This window comes from Poromitra crassiceps (genome assembly GCF_964638095.1).
Source record: "Poromitra crassiceps genome assembly, chromosome: 3".
In the NCBI taxonomy this organism is placed as follows: Eukaryota; Metazoa; Chordata; class Actinopteri; order Beryciformes; family Melamphaidae; genus Poromitra; species Poromitra crassiceps.
Window position 1 is genome coordinate 31224358 of NC_139625.1, and position 20447 is coordinate 31244804.

At 41.5% G+C, this 20447-nt stretch overlaps 1 protein-coding gene and 1 pseudogene across 2 annotated transcripts; both read left to right on the plus strand.

Moving 5' to 3' along the window:
* The first annotated feature begins 14733 nt into the window (after window positions 1-14733).
* LOC310773072 (5-hydroxytryptamine receptor 1E pseudogene) lies at window positions 14734-15708 on the plus strand (annotated as a pseudogene). The gene has a single exon. The product of its transcript is annotated as a 5-hydroxytryptamine receptor 1E pseudogene (transcript).
* A 2058-nt stretch (window positions 15709-17766) lies between these two features.
* On the plus strand, window positions 17767-19910 carry cga (glycoprotein hormones, alpha polypeptide; the record flags this gene model as incomplete). Its single annotated transcript, XM_083632993.1, has 3 exons — window positions 17767-17860; window positions 18277-18467; window positions 19836-19910. 3 exons carry the CDS (start codon window positions 17767-17769, stop codon window positions 19908-19910), a joined length of 360 nt encoding a protein of 119 aa, XP_083489119.1.
* Window positions 19911-20447: the final 537 nt, after the last annotated feature.

Genomic DNA, 20447 nt, shown 5'->3' on the forward strand with positions numbered 1-20447 from the left:
GCTAGTGTCTTAAATCTGAATCTTATTTAAAAGTTAACTGAAACATTTGCATGCAAGTAAAAACAAAGTGCGAAGAAAAATGTCACACTGATATTTCTTTGATATTCCTATAGGGACTACTTGTCTGTGGTATTCAACAGTGAGTTTATCATGACTTCATTCAATTGTCCCAGTGGAATTGGGCAAATTAAGCTGCCATGCCTATAACAAACCTCTCTCACACTATAGGTGCAAAATCGGTGGCTCACAAAGTCAACAAAGTGGGGATGGCATGTGGTCCTCCAGGGGTCATCGAGTTGGTTCCTTGGGGTCCCAGTAAGAGGTGGATGAATTTAGGGCAGTGAAATAAAGTTATGAAATGACTTCTAATGAGAGGTTTCTCTCCCCCAACAGTAGAATTGTCCAATTCTGTGCCGAATCATATCCCAACAACAAAAACCTTTGCGGATGGGGGTCCCTCAGACAAAAGCTGTACATCCAAATGTATATGTAGTGTGTGTGTGTGTGTGTGTGTGTGTGTGTGTGTGTGTGTGTGTGTGTGTGTGTGTGTGTGTGTGTGTGTGTGTGTGTGTGTGTGTGTGTTATACAAACATGTTTGGGAATCCCTGTCCTAAAAATGTTTACAGTGAACTGGACTGCAAGGTAGAGAGGTCCCACTTTCCACCACACTGTGTCACCCTCCTCATGGATTTAAGAGTAGCTAGATGAACAAAATAAGTAAGTGAGAGTGTGCACATACGGTATATGGCACACATACTATAGTTATGTTGATACGTTCCAAATCAAATCCGTTGATCCTGGTTCAGGCCCGGCGTTAGGGGCGGGCCTGACCGGGCCGGGCCCCCCCATTCAACAAACTGGCCCCCCCATTCCAAAAAAAAAAACCCTTTTTTTTTTTTTTTTTTTTTTGCTAAAAACGTTTTTCCGTTTTTCTGTTTTATAGTTTAACATGGAATCTGGCTGTCATTAGGCATTGATTAACTGAATGCTATTGCTAACTGTTACTTTGAACATCCATTTGCAATGATTCTGGCTGGATATTAACTATTGTAAATTTGTCACAATGAATGCAATTTGTGCACAATGTGTAAATACACTTAATATTAATTGTTTAGGCCTAATTATTTGTAAAGTCACAACACATTAGAGATGTGTGTAGTTCTTCACAGATTTAGCCTCTTCATTTTGCTCTCAAATGCACCAGGTTGACGAATTTTACTTTAAAATGTACAAAATCTTCTTCCGGGGGAGAATCCCCCCGGACCCCCCTTGGGTAGCTTGGCCCCCCCAAGCTAGAGGCAGGCCCCCTCTGTAACTTGGGTCTGGAGCCGGGCCTGTCCTGGTTAGATCTGGTCTAAGAGATTTCCAACTGACTTAACAGAAGTTAACAGAGAGCTCACAGACTCGTGCTCAGGAGGGTCGTCTCGTGCGTGCCCCCAAACAAATGGTGTACACACCACGTCTATTTTCTCTCCTCCTTAACCTCTAATGACTTGTTTCTTGCTGTTTGGATATATTTTATTATTATTGTTTAACTTATTTTCCAAAATAAAAAGGTTTATCCAAGATAGAACTATTTTTGTTCTTTCACTTAGAAGTTTTTGCATTCCGGTAAACTACATCTTTAGACTACAGTAGATATACACAGGACGCACTATGGTGTGTGTAATTGAACCACTGATTGATTGTACATCAGCAGTGTTAATATAATGACAAGGCACTGATATTGGTGCTGATATCAAAATGTGTCCATTAATTAAGATAGAAACTTGTCAATTCAGCTCTAGCAGGCAAAATATATTGGTTGCTAAATTTTGAAATGCAGGATTGCAGAGGCAGAAGGCTGAAATTGGGCATCGAGGTCAAGTGTGTATGAAGGTGTGTTTGTGTTCATGACGATTGATTGCCAAAATTGACTAAACGCAGGTTGGCAGAGGCAGAATATGGGCTGCCCCTACCATCCTGCATTTCGTAAATTTCCATGTGTGTGGGTGCAGCTATTACGAATTTGCGCTTGTTCTCACCAGTGGGCTAGCTCGGGGGTTTTACTAGTCTGGATGTTTCGGGACCCGGGGGCGTGATGCGGAATGGCAGGAACCAGAATCTGGTTACCAGATACGTGTGCACCAGAAAAATCTTCCGTGTAGCTAACGTTAGCTAGCTAAAGCCTGATAACACGAGGTGACTAAAAAGTTACATAGTACACAAAACAAAACTTTGATGCAATATGGCATCGTTGCCATTCGTGGCGACTAGTTAGCCTACACAACTCGAATCGGCGTTTCAACAGGGGAACGATAAAAATGTGGCACGTATCCGGTTTACATATTCCGGTTCCGGGGTATAGGGTGGAAAGACACACAAGAGGTGTAATTCACAAATGATGGGTGCCAGGCTCTTCTCCTCGGGAAGAGCCTGGGTTAGGGTTTTACAGAGGAAGCTGTGGAAGTGATCCTGAAAGCTGTAGTTCCTCGAATGGCCACTTGAGGCAGGACCCGGAAGTGGCGTCGTTCCTGTTCACTCCCATGTTAAAATGCCCCACTTTGTAACAGTGATTAAGCATGTTTACAACTCGACCGGAGCACGGTTTTGGCCTGTATAGTTAATTTCACCTTTCATAACAACTGTGGGGGGGGGGGGGGGGGGGGGGTATTTTTATATAACTCGCCCGTTTAGAATAAAATAGGCGATAGAAAAGACGATGTTTTGGGGGTGATTAACAGGTCGCCTGTCCAGTGATCACGCAGCGTGCCGATCACGGACCCAGAGCCGTATAATAGAAGAGTTCCGACATCTCCATTCACTCCAATGGACCAGTTTTTTTCCAGCAAGTAGAAAGTGGAACTCTTGAGTAAAAAAAGCAGCACTGTCGAATTGCAGGAAAATAGACAGTGTTGTACTTTGAAAGGGTTTTTCATCCCTTGAAATGAATCAAATTGTACATTATCGGCTTTATTTTAGCATGCAAAAGTAGCATGAGACCCATTCCTGGCTGTTCATTGGCTAATGAGTCTCGCATTTTGGTCCTCCGCTGACGCCACTCTCTTACTAGAGGACACTACACGGACCGATAGCAGGCAGAGCTGCGGCTCTGGGAAACCCCCTCGTCTCGTGCCGTCTCACGCGAGCTGCGCAAGGACCCCAAGATGGCCACGGACAACACTTTGCTTCCAAACGTGAGTACAAAAAACAATGGATGACTTTGTCTATAATAAAATATTTGGGTCAGTGGTTCTCTCACGCACGCACGCACGCACGCACGCATGCACACACACACACACACACACACACACACACACACACACACACACACACACACACACACACACACACACACACACACACACACATACACACACACACACACACATAAAACCATCCATCCAGGGAAAGTCAAATGAGTGTGAAGTGTATTTGCTTTTCCAGACACTTTCAGTTCATAGTTACACCTGGGAGCTGCCCCAGGCCTACAACTGGAGCCACTGAGCACCTCATTGGAGCAGCCTTGCTCAAGGGTACCTCAGCAGTAGTTATTGATGGAGGGGAGAGTATTACTCATTCACTTTCCTCATCTCTATTTTCCCCTGCCACTACTGAATTTGAACCAGTGACATTCATCTCACAAGCGCACTTCTCCCGTTGCCCCTAAGGTTAAGGTGAAATAGAAATGATATCTTAAAATTAAAATGTCATTGTCATATCCACAACAGTCAACATTGCAGAATACAGCATCTATTCCATCTATAGCACTATTGAGAGAGACAGACAGTCAAGTTTATTTATAAAGCACATTTACACAACCACAGTTGACCAAAGTCCTGGACAGGTTGCACACATCAAATAGAAACAACAGTTAATAGTAAATAGAAATGATAAAAGCGCAATAAACACAGTAAAAGGAATTTGGCACAATAAAAGATAATCGAGTGTCAGAGCTCAGCTCAAATCGAACGCTAACAAGAATAGGTGAGTCTTCAGCAGCAGAAGCTCGGTCGCCCCTAGTTTTAATTCTAGATCTTGGCACATCTAAGAGCATGAGGTGATTTGATCTCAGTGCTCTAGTGGAGTGTGATGGTGCAGGAGATCAACTAAATAAGCAGGTGCAAGCCCATTTAGGGCCTTAAATACAATTAGCAGGATTTGAAATCAATCCTGTAGCGGACAGGAAGCCAGTGTAGGGAGGCCAATACTGGAGTTATGTGCTCTCGCTTTCTTTTTCCAGTTAAAAGCCGTGCTGCAGCATTCTGCACCAGCTGGAGACGACGCAGAGACGACTGGTCTAGATCCACATACAAAGCATTACAGTAGTCTAGCCGAGAGGTAATAAAAGCATGGATGACTCTCTCCAAGTCTTTTGTGGAGAGATAGCACCTTCACTTTGGCTAGCACTCTTAACTGAAAGAAACTGGATTTGACAACAGAACTAATCTGTTTATCAAATTTAAAAGAGCTGTCAAAAAACACACCAAGATTTTTAACAGGTGAGTGATTGTAAGCAGCTAGAGGGCCAAGAGTACCAACACATTAATCCAAAAGATCAGGTCGTCCAAACAACAATCTCAGTCTTGTTTTCATTAAGGTTGTCGGTTGAGGAAGTTCAACTCCATCCAAGACTTGATATCATTTAAGCAGTTTAACAGAGGCTGCATAGGATTTTTACATTTTGTTTTTAGCGACAGATACATTTGGATATCGTCGGCAAAACAATGAAAGGGAATATCGTGCTTCTCGAAAATGGACCCCCCAGGGGCAGCATATATAAAAGAAATAGGATGGGGCCCAAAATTGAGCCTTGGATGACCCACAAGTAAGTGCGGCCGCAGTCGAGGAGCAGGCCCGCGGGAAGTAGGGGTGCTGCAGGTGCTGCAGCACCCCCTAGATTTTTTCCCAAAAAAAAAAAAATTTTTTTTTTTTTTTTTTTACAAATGTAATTAAAAATATTTTGCAGTGCACTATGTTCCTTTCTTGTTTAAGAATGTTTTGGGAAATGAAAATGTAGCCTATTTAAATAGAATTATCAACAATAACAATCAAGGAAGTTACATGCTTGTAGGCTAGAGAAGAAGAAGAAGCGCGCATGCACGCACATGTTGTGTTGAACCAACCAACAACCAATACGAATTGTTTAATCTGGCAATAAAGAAATGTGAACTTGACATGCTATTTTAATCACCTACTCAAAAATGCACCTCCCACTATACAGCAAAGAGAGGAGTCAATGTTTCTTGATATATGCCATTCAGATCAGAATAATTAGTCTAGTCATTAAGTTTGCTGATAATATTTCTATCATGTTAAGTCTGTGTCATGTGTGGCAATACTAGTGTATTCAGAGCAAATAGGGAGATATAGAGCATTATCATCATGCTATATATCTCCCTCTTTGCTCTGAATGAGTGAGAAAAGGAGAAAATACTGAATAATTACATCACAACAGTATCCTAATGTTAATTTAAAATGAGAGATTCCTCTAAATATGGCAAAAAAATGTAAAAAAAAAACGTCCAAATTTTTTTCGGCGGGGCCCTTGCGGGCCCCACCGAGAGTCCCTTCCTCCCAGCACCCCCTGCTTCAAATGACTTCCAGCGGCCCTGTCGAGGAGTATTCGCCTAGGGTGGATAGAGAAGCTCCCATCCGCCAAATTGGACTGAAGCCACTTGAGGGCCATGCCTTTGATGCCACACTGCTTTAGCCTTCATAAGAGGATCCACCGTATAAAACACAGCTTTCAAATCTAAAAGCACTAGTGCAGCAGGATTTCCTGCGTCAACGGTTAAAAGCTCATTAAGAACTTTTAAGAGAGCTGTTTCCATACTATGACATGCTTTAAAACCAGACTGAAACCTTTCATGGATGCCATGATTATTTAAAAATCTTTGCAGTTGGATGAGAACTACCTTCTCTAAGACCTTTGACAAAAAAGGCAACTTTGAAATTGGCCTGAAATTTGAGAGAACTGAAGGAGTGAGAAATGACAGAGAGACAGTGAGAAAGAGAGAGCTTACATTTTTCCATCAGGGGAAATGTAAAGTTGTGTAATGACAGCATCTGCCAAGACATCAGCTCTTAAAAGCCTCTGAAACAAAGTTAGCGTGGGCTGTTTGACAGGTTCATACTTTTCTTCTTGCTGATGTCCAGCCAACCAATAAGGCACTTAGCAATCCCGTGACCTTAATAAGGGACCTCAGTTTTAAAGCTCCCTTCAGTCCCATCATGACGTTTTCATAATGGTCAACTGCCATCCCCTATTAGGCCTCATTGGCACATTACAAATGAGATGAGATGTCATCTAGATATGGCATTCTGCTGATGTACACAGTACACACATTGTGGCATGCTAAGGCTTGGAAGCCCTCTGTATGTGTCATGAAACAAGGATTTAGCATTTGAAGCAAGTGCCAAATCCATGATGTACGATATTTTGAAATAGAGTAGGAACTACTTTAGTCAATACATTATGTCTGTGTCATACCAGTAGTACTGCATGATCATTACATATTATGCATGATCAGATCGTAACAATTCAACGTTACATGCCGGTGTTCTCTTTTACATATTGCATGGATTATTTCATTCAGAATGTCTTAAAAGTTGTATGCCGTTAAGTGAAGTATGCGTGCTGTCACTGTACATATCGCCTCCAATTGTATTTGCTTCTCTGCTGTGTGTATTTTATAGGTGATGGCAGGTGATGGCATAATTAACAGTGCGCATGAAGACTTGTCTTACTGCGTTTGCTTACTGTCCAATGCCAAACGGTCAGGTTAAAATGTCTCTGATGATTGTATCTTCAGACTGTGTGTAGCACATTTTTGTCACAGTACATGTTTACCAAAACATTATATTTAAAATTAAGTTTAGTGCTGGCACTGTTTAGTCTTGGCACGTCTCCAGATATAAGAGAAAACACAAAGAGCAGTAGCAAAGATTAGTAAATCACATAACATGGCACAGTCTATTGCCGTAAAGAACTCTAAACTTCTCCCAAATGGAACTAAGCACTTGCCTTCCCTTGTCTCCAAAGCCCCCCCCCTCCCGCCTCTCTCTCTCTCTTTCTCTCTCTTGCTCACCCCTCCTCTACACACATTCCTATGAACTGAAACTAAGTACAGTACTTGGAAAATACAGAGATGGAGCTGATGCACGAGCACAAACCTGACACCTTCAGCATGGTGAGACGCTTGATCAATCAGTGGAAGGGATCTGTTCCAGCATGCAGGTATGTTTTTAATCAATAGGCTTGTGGACACTTACCATGTTTGATGTCAAATTAAAGAGAAGCACCCTTCAATTCACACATGCATATATGTTATTCTTCTTGTGGTATAGGAGAGTTCCCTGGTTTCTGGCTATGGGAAAGAGAACGTTTATTATGCCTCCGGCGGCGATAGCCGAGCTCGGTTGTCCGTCCATACGTCCGTCCGATGTTCGTTAACGCGATATCTCAGGAACACATTGACGGAATTTGGTCACATTTGGCATAAAAACGTCCACTTGCTCAAGGATGAGCAGATAACATTTTGGTGGTCAAAGGTCAAACCAGTGGCATGGCAGCGCACAGTAGCAATAAGTGCAAAATTTAGTTTGTTTTTGTAGAAATGTTGTGCCCTGTCAAATGACCATTTCACAGCCATTTGCAGTTAAGCGGCATGCTATTCAGGATATTTACGGTAGTGACCCACTCTACTCTGGGTCTGATTGGTTGCCTTCCATGGCAGTGCAAGAGAAAGACCGTGCTGTGTATCTTGTATAGTGCTCTCATTCCAATGTCCTGATTTTGGATGGAGTAACATTACAGATCCGTTGGAGATTAAAATGTTGATGTGCGAGTCATTAATCTTGGTGTGGCACTGATTGACAATCCAATTTGAAAATGGCACTTCATATAAAAAGGTTGCTGACCCCTGGTCTAGGGGGATGTGAGTGGTGGTGGGAGGGGGCGTGATCAGTAAGGGGGCGGGGCGAGGGGGAAAAGGGACGTAGCTAGGGATAGGAAGGTTGTAGAGAGTCAGGGTTCGAGGGTTGGGTAGAGGGAGTGGATAGGGGCATGGGTGGTGGGAAGGACTGCGGTGAGAGGTGGGGCTAGGGGAAAGGGGCCGTAACTAGGGTTAAGAAGGTTGTAGAGCAGTGGTTCCCAAATTTAGGGTTGCCTGGAATTCAAATAGGGTTGCCTCAAGTTTTGAGTTTAAAGTGATCATCTCTAAGATTTCCGTTTTGTTGTCTTGGGTGACACCTGTGGTGGTGGGTGGTATTTCCAGGTGAGATCCAAACAGTGTAATGTCACATAATGTCACTATATATACTGCAAAAGCTTCATCCAAATGGACAGAGTCTCAATCAACATTGTGAGTGAAAATCTTTTAGATTATAACCTGGGGTTGGGGTTCGAGGGGTGGGTAGGGGGAGTGGTTGGGGGGATGTGGGTGGTTTGGGGGGTAGGGGTAGGACCATTTTCCGTGTTGAAAATGATTAGCCATGTTGTTGAGGTACTCCTAAACATTGCCTAATGTGCCATAAGGCTGAATGGCCGCACCACTGCGCTGTGGGCTTCAAGGTATTTGTGCTTCTATGAGTCTGGGCAGACATGGATGTAGACTGCTCACTTGTTGGCGGAGGCATAACAAATTTTTCGTTATCATATTGTCATACAAACTATGCATTGGTAATGTTTAATTTATTTGTTATAGTTTTTAAGTACTTAACAACTATAACAAATAAGAGTAGTAGTAGAAGTCTACTACTATTGAATAAGGTGAATAACTCTATAGCTAAACAGGATGATGTAGTATGTAAGTAAGTAAGTTGTTATTACATCATTTAAAGAAGCATAGGCAGTCTATTCTCTTCTTGGATACACGGAAGATAAACAAGAGTTCTGGGAAAGACTAGCAAGCAATGTGCAGAAGCTGACCTGAAGAGTGCAGGGCATCAGTTATGGTTAATTCCCCCTCTGTTAGATGACATTTAATTTATTTTATATATCTTATTATCTCTCTTATAGCTCTTCTTGTCTGTTTTCATACAGCCAGATAGACAGAGACAGACAGACAGATGTTCAGTCTCAGTACATCACTCCTAAAGGGAATGAAGGATTTGGCCCTTAGCTTGAGGCTGAAACAGTTGGGAACTGATCAACAACTGACCAACCCCCATCGAGAAAGAGAAAAGGCTGGAATATTTTGAGGAATAAGTTACAGAGACATTGAGGGATGTTGGTAAAATAATGATTTTTAGCCCACCTAGATTTTCTAGGGATACTGGCACATTTTCTCACATATTTAATACATATGGGATTTAATGCAAGCTGCTTTGCAAAGTGGACACACATGGACGGCACGGTGGATCAGTAGTTAGCATTGCCTTACAGCAAGAAGGTCTTGGGTTTGAACACTGGCCCATCCCAGGTCCTTTCTGTGTGGAGTTTGCGTGTTCTCCCTCTGTTTGTGTGGGTTTCCGCCATCAAAAGACATGTATGTTAGGGTTAAGACTCCTGTCAGTGCCCCTGACCAAGGCACTGGCAAGAGTTGGTCCCCGGGCGCTGCACTGTGGTTGCAAATGCTCCTAGGTTCTAGGTAAGTACCTATAGCATAGGTCAAATGCAGAGGATATTTCCTCACAGGGATAATACAAATACAAAAGAGGTATAAAAGCAGGGTAAAAAAAGGGGGAAATGTATGGTTGTTTTTGTCTCTAAAAATGGAGGCAGTGTTCTTCTTTGTATGATCTGACAAGGATTAAATTATCTATGTATGTTATTTTTCTTCCACCTTGTTCATGGTGCCAAGATGCCTATGCCAAAACAATATTTGCATATATTGCCAACCCATTCAGGGAAACAGGGTTCCAGGATACCAAAAGTCCTTTGGGGTTGGTCACTTTGGAGATATTAACCTGAAATTGTTTTTTGTTAATTGAAAAATTAGTTTATTAATTAAGCCAAAACTATACTAAATAATCTAGTATTCTATTTAAAATTGATAGTGGAGGAGTGGAGTGGCTATCAAATGCCACTCAGGCTCAATTGACTAATGAACTTGAAAATATTTATAACTGGCTTATTGATAACAGACTGTCCTTGCATTTAGGTAAAACCAATGCTATCCTCTTTGGCTCAAAGCACAAACTCCGGCTGCATCCAGATATGAAAGTTATGTGCAATAACCAAGTAATAATCAACAAAACATCTGTCAGTTATTTGGGACTTGAACTTGACAGTACCCTCAGCTTTGAAAATACAGGCAAATCTGTTATTGGTAGAGTTAACTCTAGAGTAAAAATTTTATACAGGAACAAGAACTTTCTTAATGCTAGTTCTCTGAAATTACTTGCCTCCAGTCTAATCTTATGCCATTATGACTATGGTTGCAGTGTATGGTACTCTGGCCTAAAGGCAAATCTCAAACAGAAACTCCAAACTGCACAGAACAAAACCATAAGATGTGTGCTTAATCTTCCCAATAGGTTTCATATTCGCGCTACTGAGTTTAGTAAACTTGGTTGGTTACCGATTGATTTAAGGGTGAAGCAACTTAAATTGTGTCACATATATCGCATTTTGAACGGCCTTAGCCCTGGTTATCTCAAGGAGGGTGTTGTAAGAACAAGTGAAATTCATTCCTATAATACCAGATCTGCCCAATATTCAATTCAGAAACCTATTGCAGGAAGCCAAACCCAAACGTCATTTTGTAACACTGCTATCAACTTTTGGAATAATTTACCTGCTTCAGTGCAAGGCATAAACACTGTGAATGTCTTTAAACGTGCTCTCAAGACTCATCTAAAAAATGAGATGTTGACTAGAGAGTAATTGCAACACCTTCGCTGAGATTTCATTTGTATATATCATATATTTTATGTGTCATCGATAGACAGTTCTTTTTTCTGTTTTTCTTTTATAAAGTACAATTGTGTAATACTAAGGTTTTGATATTTGAAGGACCCCAGTGGAAATAAGCAGGCTTCTAGTTTGTAACTTTAAGCTGCTTTACTGGGCTATCCTTGGATCATTTTACTTTCGATTTACATATTGTGTACTTTTTTTACTACTGTATTAATTGTAAATTTGTAATGGTTTTTATGCATTCTTGATCCGAAATAAACCATCATCCATCATGATTGATAAATCAAAGGCAGCGTTGTAAAATGTTCCATATGAAATCCAAGAAAGGTTATAGCTTTTTGTTTGTAACTGACCTGCTTCTCGTTTTGTCTGTTGATACAACACTGTGTAGACCAGGGGTGTCCAAACTTTTTTGAATGGGGGCCAGATTAGACAATGTGAAAATACTGGGGGGCCGGCTGCTTCTCGCATCATATGGGTTATAAAAAAAAATCACAATTGTACTATTAGGATTTTGTTTACCATCTGAAAACATTAGTTCAGCCTGTGTTGTTTCTACTTGGTGCTTGTCTACAAACTGTATGGTGTCACCATGGGTGAACGGAAAAAACGCAAAGTGAACTTGCTTGATTAACCAATACTGTGCGGAGGGCCACATAGTATATTTTGAGAGACAAGCCGAGGGCCGCTTAAAATGGGTCCTCGGGCCGCAATTGGCCCCCGGGCCAGACTTTGGACATGCCTGGTGTAGACAAACTAAAGCCCATTTTGCAGCCTCTGATGACTGGCTAGAGGCATGAACTCATTCAGTGCCCAGCACGTGTGAATATGCCCACTGAACTACAGGCTGTGAACTCAGCAGACGTGTCCCTAAATCCTACATCTCTCATGCCCACATGTGGACAGACTGTCTTTGTGCTCTTATCAGTAGGAGGGCTAAATGATCCTGCTCCTGAAAAACCTTGCATAGCTTATGCTGTTATTTTATTAATCACTTTAGTTTCAAATGCTTCATCCACTGTCTGATATAAAATATGATGTAGAATTATACCTGCAAGATGTGGAATTGGCTTTACAGAAATCATTACAGTTTTCTCTATCTAAAACAATTTGTACTTTTATTTCAGAGGAAAATATGATACAGCCAAACTGATTGTCAAAAAACTTTTCTTTCCATAGGTGCTGCAGCAAATAGGATGAAGGACAGTGATATCACCAGACCCGGGCTACAAGTTTCCGAGTGGCATACAAGACGTGTTAATTTGTCCTATAAAATCCCCAACAGACAGTCAAAACAGGGCTTTAACATGGAGAGAGACACTGAGGATAATTGTAGTTTTTTTTCAGCATCAGAAATGGCTCTGGTAGTGGCTGGAGACTTTGTAACAGGGCAAACCTGAGAGGGAGAATGCCCACGCTTCACCAGCAAATCCACTTCCACACCCGAGGCAAAAACACACTGGATCAATGTTACACAAACATCCGCCATGGTTACAAGACCACACCCCGCCCCCCCCTTCGGCAAATCGGACCACGCCTCCATCCTACTCATACCCAGGTACCAACAAAAACTTTAAAAAAAAACAGCCCCCAGCATTTCGAACCGCCCACTGCTGGTCAGACCAATCAGACGACATCCTGAGGGATTGCTTTGACCAAGTAGTATGGGAGGAGTTCAAGGCTGCAGGAGACCTGGGCGAATATGCAGAGACGGTGTCATGCTTCATAAAAAAATGCACCGAGGATATAGTCCCAACAAAGACAATCAAAATAATAATAATAATAATAATAAATTGAACTTGTCTTGCACTTTTCATTTTGGGTAAAATCTCAAAGTGCTACAGTAGTAAAAAGAATAAAAATTACTAAAAGAATAAAAATTAAAAGAGAAAATAAGATAATAAAAATTAAAAGATTAAAAGAACATTAAAAGAACATTAAAAGTTACAGTTTTAAGGAAAAGCTTTGCTAAAAAGGTGAGACTTGAGTCCAGTTTTAAAAGCGTCAATAGATTGTGGGGCTCTCAGATGGTCAGGGAGAGCATTCCACAAACGTGGGGCGGTGGAGCAGAAAGCCCGGTCGCCCATGGTGCGCAGTTTTGTCTTGGGTTGCTCCAGGAGGTTGGAGTTGGATGAGCGGAGTGATCGGGTAGAGGGTTTGAGGGTGAGAAGTTCTTTGAGGTATGGGGGGGCATTGCCGTGGATGCACTGGTGAGTCAGAAGGGAAATCTTGTATTCGGTTCTGGAGGTGATGGGAAGCCAGTGGAGAGAACGGAGGACAGGGGTGATGTGGTCAAACTTTCGCACTCTCATCAGGATCCTAGCAGCACTGTTTTGTATATATTGGAGCCTTTGCAGGCTTTTGCTAGGGATCCCGATGAGAAGTGCATTACAGTAATCCAGCCTGGAGGAGACAAAGGCATGGACCAGTTTTTCAGCATCGGGCATGGTGAGAGTTGGGCGGAGTTTGGCGATGTTCCTGAGGTGAAAAAATTATGTCTTGCAGAGGTGTTTTATGTGTGTCTCGAGTTGAAGTTGAGGGTCCATTTTTACGCCCAGGTTGGTGACTGTGGTTGAAAGGGAGAGGTTGTGGCCGGAGAAGGAGATGCTGGTTATGGGGCATGTTTTGATCTGGTGGGGGGTGCCTATGAGCATGGCTACAGTTTTGGATAAAATAATGCCAAATCAGAAGCCCTGGGTCAACAGTGATGTCCGGGCTGCCCTTCACGCCCGGACCACCGCCTTCAGTTCTGGTACACCAGAACAATACAAGCAGGCACAATATGCCCTCCGAACCGCAATAAAAAAAGCACGGAGAGATTATGGAAAGCAGCTGGAGTCAAAATTGGACACTAACAACCCCAGACACCTGTGGAGTGGACTCCATGCTGCCACAGACTTCAAAGGGGTGAAACGTCAGAACCCCAGCACGTCACCCACCCTGCCGGACGAACTCAACGCGTTCTACGCTAGGTTCGACCCCTCTGCCAGAGCGCCATTGTAGACTACAGAAGGGGGGGTGGGGGGGCGCACACCCCCCAATCACCATCAACGGCACAGTGGTGGAAAGGGTGGACAGCTTCAAGTACCTGGGAGTCAATATCCACCAGGACCTGACATGGGCCAACCACACCGCCACTGTTGTCAAAAAGGCCTACACGCGACTACACGGACTCAGGCGCCTGAAGAAATTCGGGCTAAGGCCAAAAATCCTCAGAGACTTCTACAGAGGCACAATTGAAAGCCTGCTGACTGGCTGCTTCACCACCTGGTACGGGAACTGCACCGGTGGACCATGGGCGCTAAGAAGGGTGAGGCGCGCGGCCCAGCACGTAACAGGATGTGAGCTGCCAGAACTGCAAGATCTGTACAACCAGCGGTGCCTCAGGAGGTCCCTGAAGATCATCAAAGACACAAACCACCCCCACAACAGTCTGTTCTCCCTGCTACCCTCAGGGAGGAGATACAGGGTCCCAAGAGCACGCACAAATCGCTTGAGGGACAGTTTCTTCTCACAGGCCACAAAACTCCTTAACATATACAAATAGTGTAGTAGCCGTACTGTACCGCACTGCAGTTGCTACCATCACGTATGACTAATGTTCAATAGTATGTTTAATTAGGTATATGCTATTTGCACCTAACAGAATATTATGTTTAATTATGTTTAAAGTATGTTCATGCCATTTGCACTATGGGCAGTGAATACGCCACTGTCTGTGGCGTGTCTCACTGCTTTATTGCTTGTTGCCTCTTGTTTTTATTTATTTATCTTTTATTTTTTGCACTATGTTGTAACGGAGCTTACAGCACAAGAATTTCACACGTGATACTTGTACTACGGAGTGACAATAGAAATCTTGAATCTTGAATCTTGAATCTTGAATCATCATGCTCTTCACTGCTTTACTAAACATTGGAGTCATACTGTTAGTGTTCTTCACCACCAAAAAACTACATCTCCCAGCCAACTACCTCATTTGTTCCCTGGCTGTCACTGACTTGTTGGTAGCCATCTTGGTGATGCCTTTCAGTGTGCTCTAGATCGCCACGGAGCGGTGGCTTCTGGGTGTTGTACTGTGCAAAAGCCTGGCTGAGTGTAGACATGACCTGCTGCACCTGCTCCATCCTGCATCTGTGTGCCATCGCCCTGGATCGCCACTGGGCCATCACCAACCCCCTGGTGTACGCCCACAAGAGGACGCAACAGTGGGTGGTTGTCATGACCATAATAGTCTGGATCATCTCCACCCTAATCACTATGCCTCCCCTGCTCTGGAGGCACGTCCTTCGCAGCAACAACGACAGTGTCGATGCTGAAGTCCCTGGAATATGTCTGACCAGTGTTTCATCAAAGCACCACCATGTTGGCTACACCATCTGATCTACTCCACATGTGGGGCTTTCTACATCCCTATGGCCCTTATCCTCACCCTCTACCACAGATTATTTGTAACAGCCAGAGCATTGTACCATAAAAGGAGAGAGCCTGGGGCGTTATGGAATAAGCAAACAGCAGGCAGCAACACAGAACTTAAACTCAGCACTCCTGGCTGTGTAGCTCAAGAGGAGGCTATGAAGCAGGTCAAGGAGAGAATTCAAACCTACGCTTCTAGAGAGAGGAAAGCGGCACTTGTCCTCGGACTAATCCTGGGTGCCTTCATTCTCTGCCGGTTGCCTTTTTTCGTCAAAGAGCTGCTTTTGGGCTTTAACGTGCTGCAGCCCTCCTCTCAGGTGTCAGTTCTGTCAGACATCCTCACCTGGCTGGGATACACTCACTCACTCATCAATGTGCTCCTTTACACCACTTTCAACCAAGATTTCAATCAGGGATTTAAAAGACTGCTCAGCTGTAAAAGTATCTGAGTATGATCTTATCTTAGAAACCCAGAATTTGTTTTTATTTCACTTCTTAAGACATGTTATTTATATACCGTAAAAGCTTTTATTGTGTGCGATGTTCTATTTTTATTTTATTTCTGTACAATTTGTGGTATATATCACTGCACAAATGCACCAGCAGTGGGTATCAATCTTATCAGTTCTAATTACAATGAATAACAATTAGTTGTCCTAAAGTTTCATTTGATTTCACAAAAACAATGTAACATCCAATTATGGGAGCTAGAATGGCACAAATATCATATAAGCCCAAAAGCCTTTAAATCTCTGTGATTTACCTCATCCTCCGCGCTTATTGAGTTACAGAGTCTTGTGCCAAGACTTTATCACCAACACAACCGAGGACACAAGAAAAGACATGGGTATGTAAGTAGGTAGAAGCTGAAATAGAAAAGACATTTCTATTCATCCTTGACATTTCCAAATCAAAATAACAAGCAATACTTACAGAGTAACAATGAACATTTTAATTTAGTAAGCCAGTGATGTAATTGCATGAATGTACCCAATTTTGAATTGCATCTATACCCTGGTGCAAATCATATTTACTCTTCCATTTTATCCTAGATGACGCACTTTGTCCCATTCATACATTATTGATTCATTCAATGATCATGGTTTCTCTCATCAATTTTCAGAAGAGGCACGCATCCATTGAATTTGAAGATCAAATCCCTCACTACTTAGTACATCCATCTTGAAATCAGAGAATAAATTAAAGTGTAGATGTTTTCCAGATCATGGAAGGATAAAGATTACTGAATTTTCCAAAAATATTCCTCAATTGAATGAAACACCATTAGGCTACACAAGTTCCTCAGTTGAACATAATTTAATTGCATTCTCTTAACCTGTTAGTCAAAGTTCAAATTTTCAAAAATTACATGTATGTTATTTTCTACTGGCTTCACACGGAGTGTCTAGTTCCTGTCGAATTAATTTAATTAATTTAGGTGGGTTTGGTTTAGTTGTTAATGTTGTTACGACAAATGAAAAACTTATGTTATGATGGTTGCAGATAATAAGTGGAAACATATAAATGGAGAATAGAGCCCAGAATGGAACCTCACAGGACTCCACAAGATGAGTTGGAAAGTATTATTTTGGAAAGGTAGCTAGGAGATGAACCAGTGAAGTGTCTTATGTTCGTGAGACCCACCCAGTTTCTCAAGTGAGCTAATCAAAAGTGATCTATGTTATTGAAAGCTGTGCAGTCACAAAAGTTTACAGGTGTGTAGTTGACACAGAAATAAAGGTCGAGTTCGAAAATGGGCATAATCCAAGCAACAACCCCCCCCCCCCCCAAATACACACACACACACACATTATGCCCCTGGCTCACACTCGTTTTATGTCACGACTGGTGTGATGCCATTGCAAGATGGTCTCTAGTTATATAATAATTCAGAATCATAATCCATAACACTAAGTGAATTAACATAACATATTAACATAGTAACATATTTCATTTGCGGATGATCTGACTGCATGAAAACAAATTGACCATGAAAATCAGAAACTAATAACCTCCTACCACCCCCCTTCCCCTTGCCATGACATGGCAAATGATAACAAACCTCAGTTACCAAGTAACAACAACCCAGGGATTAAAAGCAACATTCATAGTCAGGATAGAGGGATGATGGGAGTGTGTTTTGACTTTCCACTGTGTTCCGACTTTTCTTTTTTTTTTTTTTTTGCTTTCAAGGGATTATAAGAAAGGTAGTGACCAATGAGTCAGTGAGATCACTGATAAGGTTGGTGGGTTTTTATCTAATCCAGGCAGCGCATATAGAACGAGGGGCAATGGTATAAAATAGCATGCAGGGATTGTTGCAGCTGGGTCTTTAATAAAAGGCTACACAGCACAGAGGCACAAGAACGGGTAACTTTCTCGCAACATGGTATTGTTTCCATCTATGTCTTGCTCCTTTACAATGTTGTTTCCAGTGATTTTTCATTTGAATTACCATTTTGATCATTTGTTTTCTTCTCCCTCTATAGGTGATTGCTGCAACAGTGATGGGCTCAGTGAAATCAACTGGACTGTCTCTTCTTCTGTTATCTTTCCTTCTTTACATAGCTGATTCTTACCCCAACAGTGACATGTCAAACAGTAAGATTTGTTTATACCACTAGTGTGGGTTCTTTATTGTATAATAACTGACCTCTTAAAGACAAATCTAACCTCTTACTATAAGGCAATTATAGTTCCACATTCAGATAGTGGTCAAATGTAAATGTTTACAATTTGTGTCTACATTCTGTGGAATCTGATATAATGTAATTTAATGAATGGAGCTTTGTAGACTAGACACACTATGTATCTATCTATTTGAGTAAAATAACATTTCTGCTTATTTCCAGGCTATTTATTGCTATTATGTTAAATAAGAATATGTATTTATTGCTATTAATTATCAGATTTATTTACAAGGGCTGTACATTTTATTTCCAATGACAGGTCTTAAAATGTCCATCTTCAATAGTTTTACATTGTGGTTTTTAAACTTGTATATTTCCATTCCCCAGGGGGCTGTGAGGAATGCACACTGAGAAAGAACCTCCGTTTGTCTGTGGCTTTATCAGTGGAGCTTTACCAGTGTGTGGGCTGCTGCTTCTCTAGAGCATACCCCACACCTCTTAAGTCCAAGAAGACAATGACAATCCCAAAGAATATCACCTCAGAGGCAACATGTTGTGTCGCAAGGAACAGCTCTGAGGTACAGTCAAAAAATGCACATGCAGTGTTTCCTTTCAATATCATGTCTCCAGTGTAGGTTACAGGAAGATTAAAATTACCCTTCAAAATGTCTCATCACAGGGTGCAATACTATGAACGAAATATTACAGTTAGTGGTCTATAAGTTTTAGATCTTTCATTTGTTTTTATATTGTTTCAATTCAATTCCGGTTGAGTTATAATTACTATAGACCACTAACTGTATTACATTTAGTATTCACTGTGGGTTCAGTAGTTTTAATTCGATTTTTATTTCTCACAAATGTTGAGTTTTAGTTAAGTATTTTTGGTTGAGGTGGTGGTATGTTTTAAAGGTATTATAACAGAAGTTCAGAACATGTATTTTGTATGTTTGCAACAGGTATTGTGTAATAGGAACGGAAAAAAAATCACAATTTCTTTTGGAAATGTATTTATACATTTTTCAATTAGCATTCAGTAAACATGTTAACACTCAGGTTTATTTTAATTAACTATAATAGGCTAACCTTGGTCTAAGAAGATAATTTTGCTAGATCAGCCAGTGCAATAGTGTCAGAGCCCTGTCTGTCCACTCTTGTTTTTTCCTTGTATGCTAGGCTACCTCCCTCCACACCTGCCCTGACTTTTTCCATCCAATCAGTCTCCTTGTTTCTTCCCTGTTCCTCTGTCACCAGCTGTCCATTATGTGGTTAATTTGTTGGTCTTGTATTTATGCCTGGCTCCTTCCTCAGTTTGTCCAGTCATTGTTCATTGTTACAGACAGTCTTTGTCTGTGTCTATAGCCCAAAGTATTGATCTTGTACCTTGAGAACTTCAGTCAATCTTTTTTTTTCATTCATGAATCATGACTGCTGCCTCTTGTGTCGAGCATTTGCGTCCTCCTTGACCTTCCCCCTAACACTACGTAGAACATTATTTGGGAGATATATATATATATATATATATATATATATATATATATATATATACATACATACATACATACATACATACATACATACATACATACATACATACACAGTACATTATCCATATAATGTTTTGCAACTACTGTATCACCAGTATGTTATAGTCACCTACCTGGATGAAGGTGATACACGAGTAGCCTGGGTAAACCCAGCCTCCACGTGACCTGCTCTCAGACCTGTTCTCAGTCACTACGCTAGTGACTGGGAACTCTGAGAGCAGATCACGTGGGGGCTGGATTTACCTAGGCTAATACACGAGGCTGTCTGCTTAGTGCATTATTGGATGTTCCAGTCCCCTTTATTTTCCCCATAATAACATATTGTGCATTATATATTTTAGAAAAAGTAAGTGTTTTTAACCTTCACTCTTGATTCTTCCTCATCCATCCCTCTTTCAGATGGAGATCACTGGCATACGGGTGAGGAACCACACAGAGTGCCACTGCAGCACTTGCTATTTTCATAAGCAGTGAAAGATGCAACTGGAGCCATACCTTCTGCAATGATTCTTAGCAACAAATAGTGTTTGTTATACTGAGCACAAGCTTTTTACAATGAACCTTATTGTGCTGCCAAAATGGTCTTTTTTGTAGTGATCTTATGTGATGATATATAATTGTGTTGATATGAAATACATACAGTAGGTTTGCTTGTAGATTGAAAAGCAATTAAAATTTGTACACTGATTCTGCATTTAAATGAATTTGTCTTCCATCAAAGTGTATGTGTGTGTGTTTTTGGTTTGTTTGTGTGGGTGGGGGTTTGTTTTGAATAGTAGCATGAAAGTAAAAAAGAAGAAGATTGTAATGATGTTATGAGACAGATGTACAGTATAGGCTACACACACGTCTTTAGCAACTTGCTTTTTCAATCATAATTAGCAGCCAGCATGTACTTCAGTTAGCCTGAGCCTGTTGTCCAATGAACTCAGACATGAAATCATACTATACATCAGAGAGAAGATGCAGAATATTTATCCTTTGCAGTTTGTGAACTTGTGCAGGGATGTA